The sequence below is a fragment of the Takifugu flavidus genome, chromosome 19 (assembly GCF_003711565.1).
Source record: "Takifugu flavidus isolate HTHZ2018 chromosome 19, ASM371156v2, whole genome shotgun sequence".
In the NCBI taxonomy this organism is placed as follows: Eukaryota; Metazoa; Chordata; class Actinopteri; order Tetraodontiformes; family Tetraodontidae; genus Takifugu; species Takifugu flavidus.
The window spans coordinates 8,264,172-8,285,400 of NC_079538.1; the positions used below are offsets into that span (position 1 = coordinate 8,264,172).

At 48.3% G+C, this 21,229-nt stretch overlaps 2 protein-coding genes across 4 annotated transcripts; both read right to left on the reverse strand.

Annotated features, from left to right (window-relative positions):
- Nucleotides 1–3,998: 3,998 nt before the first annotated feature.
- Nucleotides 3,999–14,525, reverse strand: flvcr2b (FLVCR heme transporter 2b). 3 transcript variants are annotated; one of them, XM_057016939.1, is made up of 10 exons: nt 13,534–14,525; nt 11,537–11,678; nt 10,339–10,479; nt 9,651–9,718; nt 9,429–9,532; nt 8,783–8,893; nt 7,777–7,882; nt 7,596–7,707; nt 6,362–6,417; nt 3,999–5,908 (listed from the first exon to the last, which is right to left on the reverse strand). In XM_057016939.1, exons 1-10 carry the CDS (start codon nt 14,113–14,115, stop codon nt 5,831–5,833), a joined length of 1,500 nt encoding a protein of 499 aa, XP_056872919.1. In that variant the 5' UTR covers nt 14,116–14,525; the 3' UTR covers nt 3,999–5,830. The 3 variants fall into 3 exon arrangements, with proteins under 3 accessions (XP_056872919.1, XP_056872922.1, XP_056872921.1); XM_057016942.1 differs by having other exon boundaries at nt 3,999–4,525; nt 13,534–14,524; XM_057016941.1 differs by lacking the exon at nt 13,534–14,525 and adding an exon at nt 12,011–13,465.
- Nucleotides 14,526–15,029: 504 nt separating this feature from the next.
- batf (basic leucine zipper transcription factor, ATF-like) lies at nt 15,030–18,965 on the reverse strand. The gene is made up of 3 exons (XM_057017433.1): nt 18,693–18,965; nt 17,805–17,909; nt 15,030–16,149 (listed from the first exon to the last, which is right to left on the reverse strand). The coding sequence occupies exons 1-3, from the start codon at nt 18,753–18,755 to the stop codon at nt 15,943–15,945; spliced, it is 375 nt and encodes a 124-aa protein (XP_056873413.1). The 5' UTR covers nt 18,756–18,965; the 3' UTR covers nt 15,030–15,942.
- Nucleotides 18,966–21,229: the final 2,264 nt, after the last annotated feature.

The window sequence follows — 21,229 nt, forward strand, 5'->3', positions numbered from 1 at the left end:
AAGCAGAGCCGTCTCTTCAGCTCAGAGCATCAAACAATCAAACCAGGCTGAGTGGAATAACCAAGGCTGTGAGACACCTTCGGCGATGGACAAAATCAGGCGCTCGCCTGGCGTGTCGTCAGGAAGGCAGGCGACCTTGTCCTTTCTGGGCAGAAGTCTTTTTTTTCTTCTTTTTCGGGGGGATGATTTGAAGCAGATAGGCCTCCGCCTGCAGCCAGGGTGTGAGGGACGATGCAGGAAAATGACAGAAACAGCTGTTTGGGGATTTCCTCCTCCGGGCCACGTGATTTCTGTGACTCCGGCTCGTTTGCGATCTCCACATTTCCAATTAAACCAGGGAAGAAAACCCAGCACTTTTAGCTGGGTCGCACCGCCGTGGCAGCTGGGTTCTCTCCCTCCACCTCGCTCTTATTTTCCCCGGCTGCATCGCTATTACGCAGCGACGCTAACGAGCACTTTGGCAGCGAGTGAATGCTCCCCTATTGAAAAGCAAAGTTCGGTATAACTTGGATCCGTTCAGGCCATTTTCAATATTAGGAATTCTTCTGGTTGGCTGCATTGTGATTTCTAACAATGGAAACTCGCCGAGGTCGGATTACGTCATTTGTCACGAGCCTGGTGGCAAACAGACCATAAAGGACTGAACGGTATTTTGTACATGCATAAAATTTCATAGGAACCCTCCTCGCTCCTCTGCATTTGCCTTCCCTCTCTTTCTTTGTTTTCATTACGGACGTCAATCATTTCGGAAGTTTGTGTCAGGATTCATGCCGAGAGCGGCCGACACAATAGGGAAAGTGTCTCTGGGACGCGACGAGTCCCCACTGATGGGGGCAGATTGGAGTTCTTGTCTCCAGACCGAGGACAAACGCAGCAGAGGGTGATTAAATCCAGGCCCTCCGCTTGGACGCGTCTGGGGCGGATTTTCCGAGAGCGAGGGGACTTGGCGCCGGAGATCCTGTGTATTTTCCATCCCGATCTCTGCTTGGCAAAAGCCTAAATAATAAAGACTTTTGAAAAAAAAGCTGCCCAGGGTTCCCTGTGTACAAACACCCCCCCACACACACTCCTCACCCCCGCCGCCACGGGCTTTACCTCACAACCCGCTACGCCCCCCCATCCCCCCTCGTCTGGATACTGGTGTCGCGCCAATTTAGCCATGAGGTCATTTTATTTAGGGGGACCCGACATGCACGACACTCAATTAGTGCACGCAGGAAGTAGCGAAAGCAAATATTGGGAGGACATTTACGAGGTCCTGCGGGGGTGCAGGACTCCGAGTTTCGCCGGTGCTAATTGCATTATATGGTGTGTGTGTGTGTGTGTGTGTGTGTGTGTGTGTGTGTGTGTGTGTGTGTGTGTCCCAGCACGCTCACGGAAACGTTGTGAGGAAACAGTCATTCATGCAGCCACGCACGGAGGTGTGCTTGTTTAACTACGGCGCAGGTTAATCCGGGTCCACAAAGCCCGGTGCTGTGTGCCGGACCGGTCGGCCCGTTCTGAAGCCGGAGAGAGGCCTGTAAACACTGGGAAAGCCTCCAGGAGATAAATAACTGAGTGGGTCACCTTTACCTCCACGCGCCCGTAAAAGGAACCAATTTAAGGGCGGTCCAGTCGCAGCTGTGCAGGAAGCCCGGTGGGCCAGAACAGAAGCTCCGCAGCCGAGGGAAAATTAAGGGATTTTTCCCATTTTTACTGGCCGACTTATTTTTCCCCATGAACAATAAAATAAAGGAACAACACGCCGGCCACAGGCAACACTGGAAGAAATTAGTCTGCACCAAACAATCGGCGCACACCCACCACGCCTGGTTAGCGCCACCGGAGCGGGATGACGGGCCTGGTGTGGCGCGGGGATGGGTTCTGGTGCCGTAATCGTGGGCAACCACATGAAGCGGGCCACGCGAAAAAGGCTGTTAGCGTTTCAGATGATTAAAGGGGAAACGATGTTTACTGTCGCCGAGGTCGGTCTGCAGAACCTATAAAAGCTGTGGGACAGAGGTGCGGTCCGCTCCAGAGCCGAGACTGACCGGAGCAGCACCAGAACCACTAGACAGAACTAGCGAGGTCCCGACTGGCGCCACCGATGCACCTGCAGAGGAATCCCACTAAAGTTGGCTTCACGTTCAAGGAACATCCCTCCTGAGGGTGGAGACAACTTCATGCTGGTCCGTTTGGGCCAGCGGCGCCGCACCGGGCTCACAGTACCGTCTCTGGCCAGGATCGGTCAACTCCAGGCTGAGGTCAGGGGTCACCGGGTCAATCATGACACATTCATGATGAGATTTTTCTCTCTGGACCGTCCCGGTCCGATCCAAACGGTGAGCAGGGGCGCCGCGAGGGGACGGCTGTGGTGTTCTGAGTGGACCCACGGACCCGAGGACAGAAAGCGGCTCAACCGCCAAGTCCTCAGACGGAGCCGCCACGGGAAGATTTACGCAACCGCGCCTCAGGACACAGAACCGACCGTAAATTCTGCCCGTTTGCTCGGTAACGACTTGAAGGAGCCACACACACACACACACACACACACACACACACACACACACACACACAGTGAGGAAGCAGAGCGGTACCAAGCACAGTTTCTCTGGCTCCCAGCCAGGGTTAAAGATCGGACTTTCTAACAGAACCTCCCTTCCCTGCAGTCCAACTGAGTCGCTCCAGAGCGGGCAGTGCCGAGGCCCGGCTGCCTCTCCAGAACACGCCGGAGACGCCACACTTTCAGTCTCCCTCGCCGTTAAACATTCACACGCTCGACACTTCTCCCTGTTGCCGTAGATACGGATCTACGGACCCCCGGGCCGATGACAGACGTGACCACGGACAGAATAATGGAGCCGCCTCTCAGGGGAGATTAGAGCTGGCGTGCTGGCGGGCTGCGGCCACGAGATGTCCACCACCGACCGTCCTCGGTGCCGTGGTGGCTCGCTCGTCCCCGAAGCATCAAAATGGCGAGGGCTGGGCAGCGAAGACGTGGCCCAAAAATCAGCCCGGACCACCGAGACATTTGGTTTTAGATGGACAGAAACGGTTGGAGGGTTTTAATCAGAGCCATTAATCACTTTGGGCCCTTTTCTTTGCTCTCAAACATCCCCGTTTGATACACGTGTTGTTACAGTACACAGCTTGTTTCTTAGATTAACGGCACGCCGCTCGCCATCATCTGTGTAGCGATGAAGTCCAAAGAAAAACCTGTGACAGAAACTTTAACCAGCGGCCTTTGCCAGGGATCGGTCATTAACTAACTAGAGAACAATGAGATCATGAGAGAGTCAGTTGAATGGGAGCTGTTCTCCAAGCACTGGCCTGAAGTCAGGATGAGCTCATTATACAGCGGCTGAGGCGACTTTATCTCTGTTTAAACCAATCGGATGTTTCCTTCAGTCATTTTTCCACACCAACACTTCAGAGACGATTTCCTAATCAAAGGTCGTTTGAGTTTAGGCGCAAATAATCAAAACGGGCGGGAAAACACAGACTTTAATTTAGTTTTTGGCTTCCTGGTTGAGTTTACTGATAACTGCGCTTTTGCGTGACAATGCCGCCACCTTGTGGCTGCATGCGGTAAATACGAGTTACGCCTTGGAGTAAATTTAATTTTCAATAAAAGTTCAGTTTCTTTTTAAAGTAGTTATCTCTTACATTTACTTATTGAGACATTAAAAAAAAAAATCCAGGAAAAAATTTAATCTTACAAAAGGTAAATTTAGTAATCAGAAAATGATTGATGCCGTTTGAATAAGTAAACAGCACTTTGAAGGTTTTTAATGTTGTGCATTATAAACCCCAAGACTAACCACATCTGTCAGAGAAATGTGTAATAAGACGCACATTTGCCTGCGAAATACCAAGTAGTTCACTACAAATACCCTTCAAAGTGGAAGAACTTGAAAATAAAACCTCAGTGTTGGGGAAAATTAACCACTTGAAGACACAAAATGTACCAGTTAACTTTAACAATGCAAACATTGAGAGAAGTTTATACATACCAAAAGTTTGGCGTCTTAAAAACTCTAATTCTTTTATTTTGGTTGACAGTATAATAAAGTTAAGCAACACAGCTTTATTTAGCGTAAATGGTTACAATACATTTCACATGATTTATTCGTCTACTTCGAGCTGCCCAGAACACTTCTATGGTAAATTAGCTTCATGTAGTATTTCACATAGTATCTTGTATTTACATAGTCAGTGATGGCGCAAATAACTTGAGTTTTCTTCTCTATAATCAATTATATGCTCAAAAATTTTAATGATACTGTTCTCCCGAGCTTGTCCTTTAAATTTGAAGCCATTATTTTAGATTTGACATAAAAATACTCAACACATCACAAATTTGAATTGTACAATAATTGTCAGCTTTTTTAAAAATATGAAATGAACGCGGCAGGTATGGTCTAAAATTGCACTGTAACAAGGATTAGAATTGCTTTTGTGAATTTGTGTGTGTGTGTGTCTAAAACTTGGCTTCTCTGATGACAGAAGGTGCAGCCAGGCTCCCCTTGAGGCAGTCAGTAGGTCCCTAACAACCAAAACAGGCACATCAACTTAACAAGTGCGGTGTTACCATTTGTCCTTTACTGTCACATCTAAAATGTCTTCATTTTCTGAGGTGAGGTTTCTTTTTCCTCTTTTCAAGGGGCTCAGAATTATTTAAGACCCTGGTTGTGTGCTAGCTAAAAATGGCTTTGACAGAATTGAACAAAACTACATCTATAATCCGGAGTGGAACAAATGGCAGCAGTGCTAATGTCATTACAGAAAAAAGGTGCTTCCAGATAATCATTAGACCCAAACCCAGAGGTTAGAATGTTATAATTCAGTTTCTTCTCTTACATGCGCCCATGTAAAATTGCTACATTTTCTCTCGCAACGAAACAAAAGCTGTGACCTAAGGGAGATGAGTGCAACCAGGACGAGAAGCTACAGAACCAACCAAGTGCACGCAGGTCTAAGTTTGAGGAAAGGCTCTGGTTACGCTGCAATGCAGCACAACCTCATAAGATGCTTTGATACCTTTTATTTTTTAGTGTTTTATGGATAATTAAAGTTTCCACAAAAACATTAATCAGATTACTAATTTGAGAGGACCTATCCTCAACTGCATCAGATGCAGCTTTTCTCATTTTATTTTAACACTTTTTTCTTACAGTAAACAAAACCTGAGTGTCTTCTTGCACTCGGCCACCAGAGGGCGACCAAGACACACCGTCAGTCGCTTTCATACTGTTAATGGCAACTGACCGACGGAGAAAATCAGCTTGTGCGCACAAACGCGCACATCACTGATCTCACCTGTGCTGTTCAAGTACAAAAAAGCAACACAGCTTCATACTGAACTGCAGCTGATGTGTCAATTCAGTTTCAAGCGTGATGTTTTAGGTAAAAATATCGACATTCCATGTAAATATGATAAATATCAAGTTCACTAGTAAAAAAAATAAAAGTGTCTCTTTACCTTAGGTTGCAGCTGTGCTGCAGGTAATAACTTGCCAGAACAGGCCAAACTCATAGTCAGACATGTAGCACATTACTGTTAAGTGTATCTCAGCGGGTTGGCATGCAGGAGCATGTTGGAGTGTCGGGAAACTCCTCTAACTTGAATAGAAACTTCCATTCAAACAAGGAGCAGATGAACTTGGAGAAAATGACACTCCCGCGTGACTCAGTGTGAAAGAAAAGGACAGTGGCAGCTTGTGCTGATTAACCAGCGTGACTGCTCTGCCCTCCTACCTTTGTGGACCCGTCAGTCCAGCTAAGATTTGATGAGGTTGCTTTGTTTTTTGGGTTTTTTGTAGGGTTTTTTTAAAGCAGAAATGTGTATAAATCAGGCTTGAGGAGGAGTCTGCTGCTGGGAGATTAAAGCTGTGGCTCCATAGTGTCGTCCTGGCATCTGCCCCTCCACCTAAAACAACAGCTACTGATCATTGGTGGGTCAGAAATCAGAGACAGAAGAAAGAGAGAGAGAGAGGTGTGTGTCTAACTGGAAGGAGAAGGTTCAGAATGACCGAAGTGTGAGGAAAAGCTGCAAAAATCAATCTACAAAATGTATTAAATCAGGGTCAATTGAGAGACGATGGCGTTAGTTTGAGGCAGAAAAACTGTGGACATGCAAGATGAGTAAATGCAACTAGAATATGTACAGAGGGAACAGAGGGGGTTATTTTTGGAGAGGTAAACGTGGCCCGTGTGCATGCTTTTCAGCACAGTAGGGCAAACACGCAGCTATCATTAGTTCACCTGTTACATCCAGGAGCCAAACGGATTGGAGCCCAGATTATTGCCACAGAAAGTGTGTTTTTCCTGCTGTGACGTGTCCCGAATGTATTAGAAACCAAATGGAAATCTTTGCACTTACGCCTGTTTTGGACGACAGGTTTGCATTTTGCCTTCGTAGCTCAGACTTTATAAATCCTGCAGAGGCAACACACACACACACACACACACACACACACACACACACACACACACGTTAAAAAAAAAACTCCATGGAGGGTAGAAAACAGCAGGACTCATACATTACCTGCCAACAATATTTAGATGTAAACGCACAGATAAAAAACTGGGGGGGGGGGGGGGGGGGGGAGCGAAAGGACTGCTTACTGGAAGGAGCATGCAAGGGTGGGTGGTGTGTGTGTGTGTGTGTGTGTGGGGGGGGGGTTCAAGGCGGAAAAGTTTTGCTTCCATTTTTGTGTACAAAGAGAAACACAAACTCTGATTTTCTGGCAGGGTGAGGATGTTCCCCTCCCCTGCAGGTTTCCTATTGTTGGTAATGGATCCAGTTTATACCAACATCCACAGAGGAATTTATCATCAGGTGTAATTACATAACTTCCGCTTGGTGGCGCCAGTGAGCACAGATTTATAATAACAACGTCTATTAAATATGATGCATCGTTGAGTGTTTAACAAAATATTAATGGCATTTAATTTTGAAAAGTGTCACCTGAAGCCCCCTAATTTGCATCACAATCTTTAAAAGAGCAAACAGTTGTGTGGCATAATAAAAAGCGTAATCATTAAACTCAATTGCGACTTTAGGAGAATAATTCACAACAAGCTGCGACCTTTGTCACCGAGCAGCATCTGTGTGCCGACTGCACCGATGCTGAAACTGCGAGTTTGCACTTGTGGATTTCACACAAAGTCGCTTCTCCGCCTAAAAAGAAACTGACATTTAAGCCCATCGGTCCAGACGCTCATGTGTGCGAGTGCTGACTAAGACCCGCCAGCCACAGTGAGTCAGTCGACCTCTGTTGGCACCAACGTCTCAATAATTAAACTCAGAGTGTTTTTGTAGCACCCGGTTCAGTGGCTAAAGCCTTTTTTAAAGTTAGATATTGCTCATAAACAGGACATCCTTCTTAATGCATGACAGCAAACTGCTGCTGGACGCTGGAATGCCTGCGATGTTCCAAGAATGTAAACAAGTGTAGAGATAAAAGGTGCTGCCCACCAAGGTCTGATGATTTCACGCCGGAGCGACCACAACAGAGCAGGGGAAACGGTCTCGGATGCCTTTTGGAAGCGTCGCTGTGTTTGCTGGAGGCTCAGGAGGGGGGGGGGGGGGGGGGGGGGTAGGGGGGGCTCACCTGTCATTATTGTGCCCACCAGGAGAAAGACGCAGAGGAATATGTTTCCTGCCATCGTGTTGAAGCGGTCCATGATCTTCCCCTGGCAGATGGTGAAGAAAATTCCAAACACCTGCCAACGTTGAAACAGTCAGGACCGGAGCCGCTGGGAATTCTGACCGACCACGCTGCTCGGCCTTACCTGCGCCGAACAGTTGAGGAGCCCCGAGGAGGTTCCCTCCGACTCCGGGTAGGTCAACTCCACCGCAAACTCGAAGCCGAGAGGCAGGTAACCCGTCATGAAGAACCTGGACACCCCGGCGCCCGTGACAGAGGAGAGCAATCAGACAATCTGGTGACGGCAGGAAGTAAAGATTCTCCAAACTCAACACACTCGACAAACAGATCAATAAAGGTCGGTTCAAGTTCAGCCCATCAGAAAGAACCGACATCCGGCTCGCAAACATCCCATCCCCTTATCAGAACATTACACGTTGCTCTTCAGACTTTCATAGCAGATTTCTGATCAGGATTAACGAGGCTAACTGGATAGCTTCTCTGCGTTACCGCGGTAACAGGCTGCGGAGGTAGTCAGACGGGGTAGAGAGCGGCCACCGACTGACGTTGTGATGGATAATGATTCAGGGGCAACAGGGGTGGGCAGGTGGGCAGGTGGCGCCCCCCCCCCACCACCACAGTCAGGACTGCAGAAATACAAACACTGGAGAGGCCACGTGGACGCCTCCAACAGGCTCCTGGCATGTTCCAAACACTTTAGTCACACGTGATAAAGAAAAGGCTGAAGGAGACAAAGGTCGAGGCTGGCGAAGACGCGCCGAGCAGCCCAGCTGGAGGGCAAAGTCCAGAACATGTGGAAGGAGAGGCGGGAACAGTTGCACAGGTTGACCAGGAAATTACCCAGGAGGGAGGAAAGTAACCAGGTGGCAGAGTCAGAGGGTTGAAGCAGAATCCCGACTCATTCCAAAGCGTAGCTAAATAGCATTCAAACTGTCTCTTTATGGAGGCGCTCCGAACGCGTCGAGGCGCTTGGTGGCGGTTTGCTTGGAAACAAGACTGTAAAAAAAGTGTGTACAAGAGCCAATTCTGGCTGAGTGTGTGTGGCTGCCTGTTCAAGGTAAACACACTCCAATTCAGCTCGGCAAACGGCGGAGAAAGGATCAATAACAGAGGATCCGCGAGCGATTTACCCCAGAGCTCCGGCGGTGATGAAGACCACCCACAGGTGCCCCAGATGGAGGGTGGCGGCGTAGACGATCATCCCCACCAGAGACATGAAGTAGACCACCAGGGTCGTCTGCCTGCAGAGACACAACATTTATTTACTCATTCACTCCGCGATCGATCTGGCTTGGCACCGACCCCCCCAGGCCGGTGGAGAGGACCGCTCCTCTGTAAACGCCTTCGGGCTGTTTGTCCTGCATGATCGCGCAAATGTTCACTTTTAGTACCAGGAAATCTTCAGAGGGCACCTTCCAGGGTTAGTTAGCAGGAAACTTTAATGTTTGTTTTCTCCAGTTCGCTGGAGAAAACAAACAAGCTCCGCAGCCTGTTTCTCCCCGACGCGCTGTAAACAAAGCTGAACTGGATCCCGACGTCACCCGTCTTTAGCTCGTCGCCTGCTGGCGGAGACATTGACGCTGCTGTCGCGGCGGCCACAAAGCCTGAGCAACGCCAGGTCACCAGAGCGGCTCCGTGCAGCTGGACAAACAGACTCGGAGGCCCGGCAACCAAAACATCAACGAAAAACAAGACCTGCGGGGCGCAATCAGCCAAAACAACCACCAACAGGCAGGAAAATGGTCCGGCTAATGCTAAACGCGTCCCCAAACTCACTTGTAAGTTTTAGTTTTGTCCAACCAAATGCCGCAGATCAGCGATCCCACCATGCCTGCGATGACGATGGTCAGGCCGATCCTCCCAGCGTTCACCTCTTCACCCTGAGGACCCACAACAGGCAGGATTTAGGTCAACGGCCTTTCGACCTGACTGGGTTTAAGCTAACGTTTCTGAAGCCCTGAAACTGGGGCAAACACACACAGAGCGAAGTGAACTTACAGGGTAATGGTCGATGATCATGCGGTTCAGCAGCGTGCCAACGGCGTAGAAGCAGCCCACGTTCAGACCTGGGGGGGGAGACATACCATCAAAGCAGAGACCAAAGCTTCCTTTAACCAGAAGATTCTGAGATGTTTTACAGCCACGGTTCAGATAAATGACCCCAACCGGGCTGGTTTCCTCAACAGAGAGCTGAGGATTATCCTATAAAAGGACAAAACGTGTGTAAATAAACCTGAGATCTGATCATGTGACGGAGGAACAGCAGCTCCGCTCAACCAGACGGCACCAAACGTGTCCAGCAGACCGGAGGACATTAAAATGAGTCCAGTCTGAGGGGAAGTGATGCGGCGAGCGGCCTGAAACAGGCCTCTGTCCCGCTCGCCGCCGTCAGCCGCGCCACCACTTGACCAACGCTCAGAGAGACGTCACGTCGAGCCGGGTCGTTAAACATTATCAGATGGCAGTGAAACTTTGCACCCAGCAAAGAGGGGAGAAAAATGCTTCTGTCCATAAGCTCTTGAATAACTCATGAGATCCCCGCGGATTAGCCTGTCACGCTGACGCAGTTTTCCAGGAAAAGCTCCAATCCATCTGTTCCCGGCCGGACCAGGGGGGCGTGTCCTATTAAATATGAAAAATTCACACTTCCCCGACTTATTATAAACAGGTCATATAGTTCACCCACCGTACGTGAGGATGAGGAGGATGAAGGGTCTGTTCCGGAGCAGCCTGAGGATGGAGGCCACGTAGGAGTACTCCTCCGGGGGCATGTTACGAGCTCTGGCCTGGGCCTGAGTCGGGGGCAGCTCCGGACGCTCCTGGAAGACTAAGAGGGCAGACGGGGGACGCGCCTTTGCATTAAAGATTCCATAGGTTAAACGGTTACAATAGCACAGAAACTTTGAGGTCATTTTTACATTATTTCCACTGAATTAAATCATAGTTTGTTTCCCAGCACATAAGCGTAACAGGTTGTGTTCAGATGGCCCCGCCAGCAGAAGAACCCTCACACATGGTCGGCTGCGTGCACGTGGGAGGTCACGGGCCTGATAAACGGTGGCAAACGCAGCCTGTGAGAGAGGCCCTGCAGGCCTGTAACATTTCCTCCGAGGTGTAACGGCTGCAACGCAGCTCTGAAAGGATCGCTGTCACAAATGAGGCCAAATCAGCATTTCTGGACGCACAAACCGCCACTTTTTAGTCAAACACAACTCTGTTTTAGCCTGAACTATGCAACGCTTTCACAAGCAACCTTTTGTCTTCGCGAATGCGCGACGCGAACCCCCCCTCAACCCAGCACAAGACAAGAGCTTTTCTCATTTCCCGGTTTCCTGCAGCGGCGCACCATCGTGGCCAATAACTGCTGTTCCAGAATCCAACGCACCTCCCAGGTTCCTTCTTTTAAAAGGCTGTTACAACTGTGGGCGGCAGATGTGACCTCAGTCATGAGGTCACATGATGGAAAAGGAGAAGAATGAATGTGCAGCTGATCCAGGCAACTGCTGCAACGCATTTTTTCAGACAGCTGATTTCCTGTTTGACACCTCAGCCTAATCACTTCCTCCTCCTGCAAACGTTCAAACACGCATGTTTGGTGAGTTCCTGCATTTCCCTGCACTGCTGTTAAAACACTGGAAATCCTGCAGGAAACAGCAATGTTGCCTGGAAACGGCAGCGCGAGAGAAGTCGGGCGACTTCAAGAGGGACGCTGCTGTTGCTGGCGTCGCCATCCAACATCGACTGATTAGAAAATAGCCGAGTGGCTGCTCAACACTCTCGTTTCTACCCACTGGTCTTGTGGAGAGACGTTCCTCCTGATGGAAGGCAGCTCTAAACATCTAATGCTGTGTAAAAACGCCCGAGGTCGTCCCGGTGACCCTTACCAAAAACCACAAGGACGAAGAGAAAGGTGGCCACCCCCGCCGTGATGTAGAACATGATGCGGATGTGATGGGCGAGCTCGTCCATGTCGTCCACATTGGGCACCAGGATGGGGGGGACGAGGAAGCCGATGGCGATGCCGAGCTGGAGGAGGAGAAGAAAAAAAACAAACAGACGGAGCACAAATTAAAAACTGTTGTTCTTGGCTATAAAGAGGTGAAGAAAGATTTGCTCTCAGCCTGTGTCTCAACCACACAATGGTGACATTTCTCATTTATATTAACTATATGTTTTCATGTTTTTAGGGGAGAACAGCTCAAACCCACTGATTCTCTCTCCTCTTATCAGGCGATCAAAACTGACTCCAGTTTAACTGAAAGACAACCAAACTGGGAACTCTTCCATCTCCTGCCCACTCCAACACCAGGACGCTATAAAGTCTTGCGGCATCCGACCCAGCGTTGCATCCAACATACCTGGTTTCCCAGAACTCCTATGGAACAGGCGGTAGAAACTTCCTTCGCCCCAAACCACACCGAGGCGAGGTAAGAAGGGATCCCCAGCACAAACACGGTTGCTACCGAGCACACGAACTGGCCGAGGACGGCCGCCGCGAACATGTCCGGAGCCGCGCTGCCCACTTTTATCCAAGCGCCGATACAGTTAAAGGCGGCGCCGACGAGGACGACATCCCGGATTCCCCTGCTGGTCAGCAGCCACAGGACGGGGAGGATCAGCGGGACGTAGGTGAGCAGGTAGATCATGGCGAGCCAGTCCACGGCCAGAGAGTCTACGCCGTAAAAGCGCATGAATATGTTGCCGATGATGCCGTACTGGATCCACATGGACGCGTTGCTGGCGGAGACGGCGCTGAAGACCCACAGCATGAGCCAGCGGCTGGGGTAAAGCTTGATCTCAGACTTGCGGAGCCGTTTCGGGGCCCCAGCTTCCGACTGTGGCGGCGCCGGTCCCGCAACGCCGTCCGCATCCTTAAGCCACGCTCCAGCGCCGAGGCCAGGATTGTCCCGGCTGCCTTTCAGGGTATTGTCCCCTGGCATTATATGAAGCCTGGAGAGGGGCCCTGGAAGGTGCGAGCGTTCAAGTTTAGCGTCCTGAGCGCAGGCAGCACAGTGGAATGAGCTCCAGACTCTCGGAGAATGTGCAGCTGCATCCACAATCAGGCGCACGTGAGGTTAATCGAAGGGAATCTTCCCATTCTCCAGAAACCACTCCTACCAAACCAGACCACGCTAGCCCTTTGTTTCCAACCATGAAATCATTTTAAATGCCCCCCTTCTGATTTAATTCAGCATCTTGTAAAATTGGAATTGTTTCTGTTTCCTGCATCATGATGGATATATGTAATAAAAATAAATTTTAAAAAAAACCTTTCCACAGCATCAAAAAGAGTATTAAATAGGAATGTTTGTAGGGCAATTTGGGGTTACCAGAGGTACAGGTGGTGGGGGTAACCACCACAGGGCAGAAAACAGACCAGTTCAATAAAAACACACCCCAAGGACAGGTGGCAATTCCTGTTTTCCTTTAAACACGGTGTAAACAGAACACAGGGTAAATATACTTTTAACAACAACAAGACCAAGTAAATAACACTTTCCATAACAAGTGGGCCATTAGTGCTGGGGGTGTTAATTTAGGATAACTACAAGCGTAGAAGTCATGGCTTCAGTTAAGTGACAAATATTTCCGCCCAGTCTCTCAATGATTGACGTTGGGCGACCACGTGACTTGCCCATGTGATTTATTCGGAGCATTGATGTTGGTTTTGCTCCTTTCTACATTACCCCTTTACTAAATATTTCTGTATCTTATTGAAGATATTGGCTTCACCAATTGTGCGTAATTACGCACACGAGCCAGATGTTGCCAACCTCCAAATGACAATAATTCAGCTGTGGAGTCGATAATCATTGATGAATTACGTTGAATCTTACTTTGGCCACAGCACAAACTCTAGTGGATTCTGTGTTTTGCCTACCTGGTTCCCAAAGACCCCGACTGAGCAGGCGGTGGACACTTCGTTCGAACCGAACCACACAGACGCGATCCTCGACGGCATCCCGAGGATGAACACCTGCGCCAAAGAAGTGCAGAACTGCCCCAGAAAGGTGACGGGGAACAGGTCCTGTCGGACACTGACTACCTTGATCCAGGTCCCGACGCAGTTGAGCGCCGTGGCCACCAGCGCGATGACGCGGAGCCCCTTCTTGTCCAGCAGCCAGGTCACGGGGAAAATGAAAGGAATGTAAGTCAGCATGTAGATCATGGACATCCAGTCTATGGTGAAGGTGTCCACGCCGTAGAACTTCATGAAGATGTTGTTGATGATGCCGTACTGGATCCATTGGTAGGAGTTGCACAGCGAGTAGGAGCTGAACAGTAGGACGATCATCCAGCGTCGCCTGTACAGGCGGGTGGGGGGCAGCTCCTCGCCCAGCTGCCCCCGATCGTCGTCGGGCTGCGCCGCGTCTCCCGCCTCCAGCTTTGCATGGTTCTCCAACCCCACCTTGGTCTCATCTGCGGTGGCCTGAGAGTCTCCTAACGCTTGGTTCTCATTCATTTTCCACTCAATGCGCGCATGTGGGACAGAAATAGACAACCGAGCAGGACTGCTCAACCCGTTACAAGACTAGATTTTAGGGGTGTGGAAGCGCATTAAAGCGGCGAGTAAGTTCACCTAAACTTGCTGTGATTACAAATCCAGGCTGAATCTGAGTTATGACAGTAGCGTCGACTCGAATTTCTCTTTTATCTTCTCCTCTCATAAACACGCTTCCTCTCCCTCCCTTTCTCTCTCTCCGGGTTCAAGTCAATCGAACCGGCGTCCAAAGTTTGTTTTTAATTGACAAAAGTTACAGGATCTATTCAAGAGCTCAAGTCCGCTCTTTGCAATCGCGATCTCCCAGAGTTTTACACGTGTAGGAGCTCCCGCGGTGACCCTCCACCCGGATTAAAATCCTCAACGGGTTCTTAAAAAGTAGTCGGTCGTGAGCGGGGGAGGAGCTTCAAATATGGTTCTTTCCTGAATCAACGCCCGCGGTTATGTTTCAGTATCCAGGTTGGAGCAAATATTTTTCTAGTGTGACACTCGATTATAAATTAGGGATTTAATCTCACTTTAGTTAAATTTGTTTTAAAATTTGTTTTAATTAGTAGTTTAATTATAATAATAAGTACTTCGAAAACAAGATAAATCATAAATTTAGCTTCATTTGTAACTCAACTCTACATGAATATTATTGTTAACATTATCACAAAAGTAATCACAATAATAGTTTGTGCTCTTTTAAATACTCTAACGTCATATTTCAAAATGTGAAACTGCGCTCTCTGGTGGACATTCGGTGAAATGACCTGTTGCACGACAAAAAGAAGTATCTACGAGATTATTAAAATCCGTCTTCTGAGTGGCGTTGAGAGCAAATCCAGCATAATATTTAAATTTTTCTGGATTCCAATTAACATGATTAGTCGTTTACACTCTGAGGTCAATATTTATTGAACAACAGACACCCTGAACATGTTTTCATCACAATGACAAAGTATTTATATAGAAACATAACTCAATTGAGAGCAAACCAAAGGGGAAAAAATAAACAGCATTGTGAGTTTTCATGCCTTCTTTTCTAATAATTTAGTCATTTACAAAAACAAAACTTTGACACAATTCAGGGTAAAAGCCAGTCTACATTACATTTGGTCACGTCGTGTGAGGGGCTTGAGAAAATTGAACAGGAGTCACCGTCTGAGTGTAGGAGCAGCAAAAAGGGGGTGCTGGCACTTTCAGGTGGTGGGATCCCATTTCTGGGATCATCTACTTTCTACATCCTGCTGAATTCTTGAATAGCGCCTCAATAAATATATCTAGGTAAGCCCCACTTTGCATCACCGTTCCTCCCGTATCCTCCTTTTTCCATACCTTTTCGGCCTTTTACATTCTTTTTTGTCAACAATCAAAGCTGTCAAAAAACACCTGAGCAGTACTGAGCCACATTTTACACAGCGGAAAACGAACACAAGATACTCACGGAAGAGATGGCCTCCGTGGAAAAAAATAAAAAAGCAAACGACAAACATACAGCATCATGTGAGTCACCTGAACATGTTTTTTTGTCCTCCCAATGTAAACAAAGACTGGTTTTTATCTTTTACTCACATCATGTTCGTATGTACCACTGATACCAATCAGATAAAGCCCAAATTTTTTAAAAAGGGACAAAATAAATACATTTCTTCCTGTTTAGATCCTGTGCTGTCACTGGTCGGTCTGTCAGGTCGCTCCTGTCGTGTGGACTTTGGGCGACATGTCACCAGTCAGTCTCTCTGTTAGTTGAGGTCACTCGTCTGTTGGCAGTGCGTCACCGGCGCCGCTCCGTAGCTGGACAGGTCAGTGCTGGTAGTGTGGTATGGTGATGTGCTGGTGGTGGTAGCTGCCGTGGTGAGTAGGGAACAGGATTTCGGGGTTCTGGGGGGTGAGTCCCGTGCACAGAGGCTCGTGGCTGCTCAGCACAGACGCGAGGTACTTGGCCTCCTCGCTCAGCTGCTTTACCTCCTTCCTCAGGGCGGCATTCTCCTTCTCCAGGTTCTCGCTCTCCTGGGGGAAAAGAATGGAAATTTTCAGTGAAGGCAGGTGCCCGGGTAGTGCCAGTGTAAGGCGTCAACCCTGCCTGGTTAGCTCAGCTAATCCTGGGAATCACGTGGCCTCTAAACCTTCCGGCTGCCTGAAACAAACTCCTGACACAATTTGGCAGGAAACAGGAAGCTGCAGGTGGGAACGTTCAAGGCCGATTGTTCCACCTGCTTTGTTTGCGTGCTGGCTACACACTTTGCATGTTAGCATGTTTAGGTTCCATTCAGTTCACCCAGCGTGAGCGCTGTTAGCATCCTTTCCCAAGGTGCAGAACAAAACGCTCCAAAAATAACCGTTCCTGCTGCCATCAATGACCCCCCAGCAAGATGTCGACTCATCTGTTTGTTTGGGTCAAGCATTATTTACAAATAGCTTCTGCTTCTTTTATACTCGAGCCTCAGATGGCGTCCTATTGATGACCATCACGTTCCACTTGCTTTGACTTTCATTTTCACAAAAAGTTATTTGCGAGTGCAAACGCAATAACACCACTTGACCTTTGCCGGGGTCACGCTGCGTCCTCTTTCAGTTGGCCTGCCTTCTTCACTTCCCCTCAGCAAACTGTCACTTCACTGTAGACCTTTGAAACAGTTCTACCTATTGTTATCGCTGACAGTTTTCTTTTTACCTCATCCTTTGCCACTGTGACCGTGTCAGGTCACTTCGAAGTCACGGTATAACCTAAATGTGGCTCACGCCCCACCACCACAGTTCCAGATGAGCTCATTGTCATTTTCAACCTCGCCTGCCTGTTACTGATCACCAGCGTACAGATAGCTACAAAAAGTGATCTAAGCATTGTGGGGAGGAACCCTTCCACTGAAATGAAAAGGTCATAGTGCTATTGCCCAAAGGTTACACGACTGTCCCACTCAGGGTAAACCCCTGGGCTTGCGTCACTTAGCAATACAGCCCACTGCTGGCAAGGCTTTACAAGAAGCACCTGCCCCTTTCTCCTCTCCTGCCCACAAGCTAAGCGTAGTTGAACCTATGAAAAACGATTTAACAGGAAATAAGCTAGTGTGTCATTGAGAGGGAAAATACATCTTCCTGTTTATCTAGTGAAAGCAAAACCACAGCATACGTTGGAGCTCTCTGTCACTTCTGATTAGATTCTATAATTAACTGTTAGAATTATTTCATATTTAAATTGACTTCCTACTGGCTGGGATTTTTTTTCTTCGGAGGTTTAAGAAAAAAAAACAAGCAAAAACGAAACATCTGATAAGGTTCAGAGAAGCGCCGCTCTCAGGGGCGAGGCAAAGGCACCGCCGGAGGCAGAACGTTAGGCTCCGGGTGAGGAGGAAAGTAATTCACGCGCCTGTGATGGATGTTGCTGTGAAAAGAGAAAGCCCACACGTGCTAATTTATTCCTTAATCTCCTGCAAACACGCAGAGCGGCGTCCAAGCCTACAGCCCGCCAGAAGCCGTGACACATTCGCCACATGGTCAGGTAGCATTTTGTAACATCCCAGCTCCGGCGCTGTTCCGCTGATGAAGAGTGGAACCAGCAACAGTCCTGCTCATCTCTCTCTAAACAACGAATCTGCCTCATGGCACCATTAACCCCAATCCTGCAGCGTGACCCCCACTTCACCCCAACAATGACCCCTCCTCACCAAGTGCAGGCTGTCCGCCTTCTGGGTTTGCCTCATCCGGCTCTTCTGGGCCGCGATCCGGTTCTTCTCCCGCCGCATCACCTTCTTGGCGTCGTCCGAGGAACTCTGAGGGGGGGAAAACACACGTGGGGCGGTTAAAGTGTGCCGCCCTGCTCCCGCTCTTTACACGTCGGTTGTGACGACGGTTGGAGACGGGAGTAACAACTGAAGGGTCAGGGAGTGGCTGAGACACCAGTTAGGTAAAACACGTACGCACACACACACGCACGCACGCACACACACACACACACATACACACACACACACACACACTCACACACACACCCTGTTTCATGTCCTGAACGTTCTCTTGGTATCATTCTAAGTAATCAAACTACTGAGTTGGCTGTCAAAGTGTCACGGAGCAAGTGGAAACATCGAACATCCGTTAAAAGAGACGAGAAGGAGCTGAAAGAGGAGATGCGGTGCAGCTGTGAAGCGACCAAGGCTCTGTGTGACAGGCTGCACCATCACACGTGAAGCTTCAGAGTTTCACATGCACAGAAACACTTAAACGCAGCGTCTTCGCCATGCAGCCTGTTCCTGACAGCTTTTTAATCATCCACGCGCGCGCTTCCTCGAAAAATATTCTTTCTCCTCCCTTCCTTGGAAAAGTGACACATTGTGCAATTCGCGAAAAGCCTACACTCGGAGTCGTGCACGCAGCCTGTTTGTGCACCCGAGGACGAGGACGCGCGAGGTTCTGGCGGCCAGAACCCGCCTGGAACCTGCTGTTAATGTTTCTTTTTTTTACATTAAGAAAAGCGGTTTGGGTTGAAGGAGCATTGCTGAAAAGAGGACATGAGAACAAGTCGGAGCACGTTGCCGAGAAGGTGGAAGTGCGCTTACCGGTCTGCTGCCAGGAGACGGGGACTTGTAGCTGGTGTCATTGCTGTCAGAGCCCTGAGCCATAGCCAACCGCGGCTTCTGAAACCCTGCGTCTCTGTCCACTTCTGCTTTGTGTTTTGAACCTCAACTGTGTGTGAGAAGCTGGTCTGAGTGTGTGGAAAGAGAGAGAGCGCGCAGAGTGTGTGTCGAGAAGAATTTGGTTGAATGAGTTTCTTCTCTCGTTTTCTTCACTCCTCCTTCCTAATCAGTCTTGCCCATGCTCTCCTTCATCTCTCTCTCTCTCTCTCTCTCTCTCTCTCTCTCACACACACACACACACACATACACACACACGCAGAGTGGTGAGACTAGCCCTCTGTGTTAATTAGCTGTATCTGATGTAGCTTCTGGTAAGAATTTGAGTGAGTTGCATTAGACTGGAAGTCACATGTCTGCTGGAAAATGAGAGCCTCTCAGGTCATCTTGTAAACTCCAGGAAGGTTAATTATTGATAAAACCACCTGAGGTGTCTTTGCAAAACTTCCAAACACAAGTAACCTTGTGGACAAGGAATTTCCCTGCATTTATGGACTCTTCAGTCCTCCAGATGTTCATACTTCTGCCATGGCACGAACACCTAGTTCCACATTTCAAACGCAGGGCACTCCCTTTGGGAATTCAACTCTCAACTTGCAACCATCCCCTCGGAGGACCTAATGAATGTGTGCATTGAACGAAACGCTCTTCCTCTTTTTCCGGATGTCCCGCATGACATCATGTTTCGGCTGAATCCTCCAGAGACGTCCCACGCGTCCTCATGGATGACTGGGCCCCTGCACAGGTTTGCTGGTGATTTCCACAACTGTGTTTTCGTAATTTGTGACACGACAGCTGCGCTAAAACGAAGCGTCCCCCCTCCCAGGGGTGATGGGGGAACTACTCCAGGAGCCCCCCAAAACACTATAAAAAACATTCAATATATGAATGTACACAGAGTTTTAAAGAGGGGCATAAAGGCATCATCGCACCTCCAAAAACTCACACTTGAGGAAAAATACCACCTTAAAGAACAAGATTTTATGTTGGGTGTAAATTTAAACGTCAAAATAGCAACCAATCGATTGCAAGTAGCTCAATTAGTGAAATGCATGAACATGTCACCTACTGATCTTTTCCTCAGAAAAAGGGCTTTAAATAAATCTGTTCCTCATAAAGGTTCTGAGAATTCTTTGCTGTTGCTAGAAATCCACAAATAGCAAACATTTCATATTTACCCTAAACTGTACCTGAATAACTGCTACCATATTGCCTCGACCCTGATAAAATGTGTTAGAAAGGTCCTTAAAATGTGTTAAAATGAAGTCAACGTGGATGACGGTGAATTTGCATGCGTGAGCTGTGGCATTATTTTCTTATTTGCCGCGTCACGAGGCAGCATTTGGTGGTACAACAACAGGATTTGGGAAAAAAAAGAAAGAAAAATAAGGATCAAAACAGCTTTGCTTGGCAGAACAGGCCTCCCACACAAAAACATGTTCGACCATCGCGGGAATTCAGAGGAGCTCAGGCGAGGGCAGACATTTGTAATGCGTGGCATTTAGCGCCGGCCAACACAGTCGAGGCCGTGTAAAGAAAGGAGAGAACGCCGAGGAAAGCTGATTAGTCAAATTCTGCTTTAAACAAGATGCAGACACAACGCTAATGTGAACAATCTTTGACATAGAGTGGCCCAGTTTCTGTGTTTATCTCTGTTTATCTGCTGATTACTAATAAAACACAACCCTTTTTGCCTCAGTTGAACTAAAATGCTTTGCATAATACAGCATTTAGGTTACTGAATGGTCCTCAGCGCTCATGTCATGCTGTGGGAAAACCCACAAACAAACCATTTCTTTAGACAGAACTGCTAAGATGCCCTCGTTTGTGGTCTCTTTTCCATAGAAGTGGCAGTGGGAGGTTTCTGATAAGCAGCCAGACAGAGAGAGAGAGAGAGAGAGCGCAAGTGAAGAATCTCCTAGATGTTCAAATGTCAGCTTCATCTTCACTCATGACCCGCCTCTTAACGAAGGGGGCCTATGAGTCAGTGCAAAAAGGTGTAAAGTCCAGTCGGCTGCACTCAGCAGCTTATGTTACGTGTTAGCGATGTTGTATCCTCGCTGAATCTGTGATCACTGCAGAGCTGCCAGTATTGCTTGTGGTTTACAAATGTCAGCACACTAATTGTCAGTAGGGTTCGACCCTCTCTTACCACAGGTAGGGTAAATCCCCACCCTGGGTTTCATATTAGGTTCTAAAGCTGCTGTTTTGGAAAAAACATTTTCAGGTTATTCCAAAACACGGTATGTAGGCTAGTGCAAGTTGCAGCAGTGAACATGTGAGGCAACACCTTTTTGTTGGACGGCCTGCAGAAATATTTGATTCTGAACTACAAGTCTAACCTGATTTTTATGCGACAGCCCGCATTTGGTTTGGCAAAATAACCCGTAAACGTATTGACAAATTGCAATGAAATTATTTTAGCGAACTGGGGGCACTGATCAAACAGGAAATATCATGAT

Coding starts and splice junctions, on each gene's coding strand:
- flvcr2b (XM_057016939.1), bottom strand. CDS start 14,115: ATGAATGAGAACCAAGCGTTAGGAGACTCTCAGGCCACCGCAGATGAG. Junction 9,719..10,338: donor CCTCCTCATCCTCACGTACG/GTGGGTGAACTA, acceptor CTCCCCCCCCAG/GTCTGAACGTGGGCTGCTTC. Junction 7,883..8,782: donor ATCACCGCCGGAGCTCTGGG/GTAAATCGCTCG, acceptor CGGGGTGTCCAG/GTTCTTCATGACGGGTTACC.
- batf (XM_057017433.1), bottom strand. CDS start 18,755: ATGGCTCAGGGCTCTGACAGCAATGACACCAGCTACAAGTCCCCGTCT. Junction 17,910..18,692: donor CGTCTCCTGGCAGCAGACCG/GTAAGCGCACTT, acceptor TCCCCCCCTCAG/AGTTCCTCGGACGACGCCAA. Junction 16,150..17,804: donor AGGCGGACAGCCTGCACTTG/GTGAGGAGGGGT, acceptor CTTTTCCCCCAG/GAGAGCGAGAACCTGGAGAA.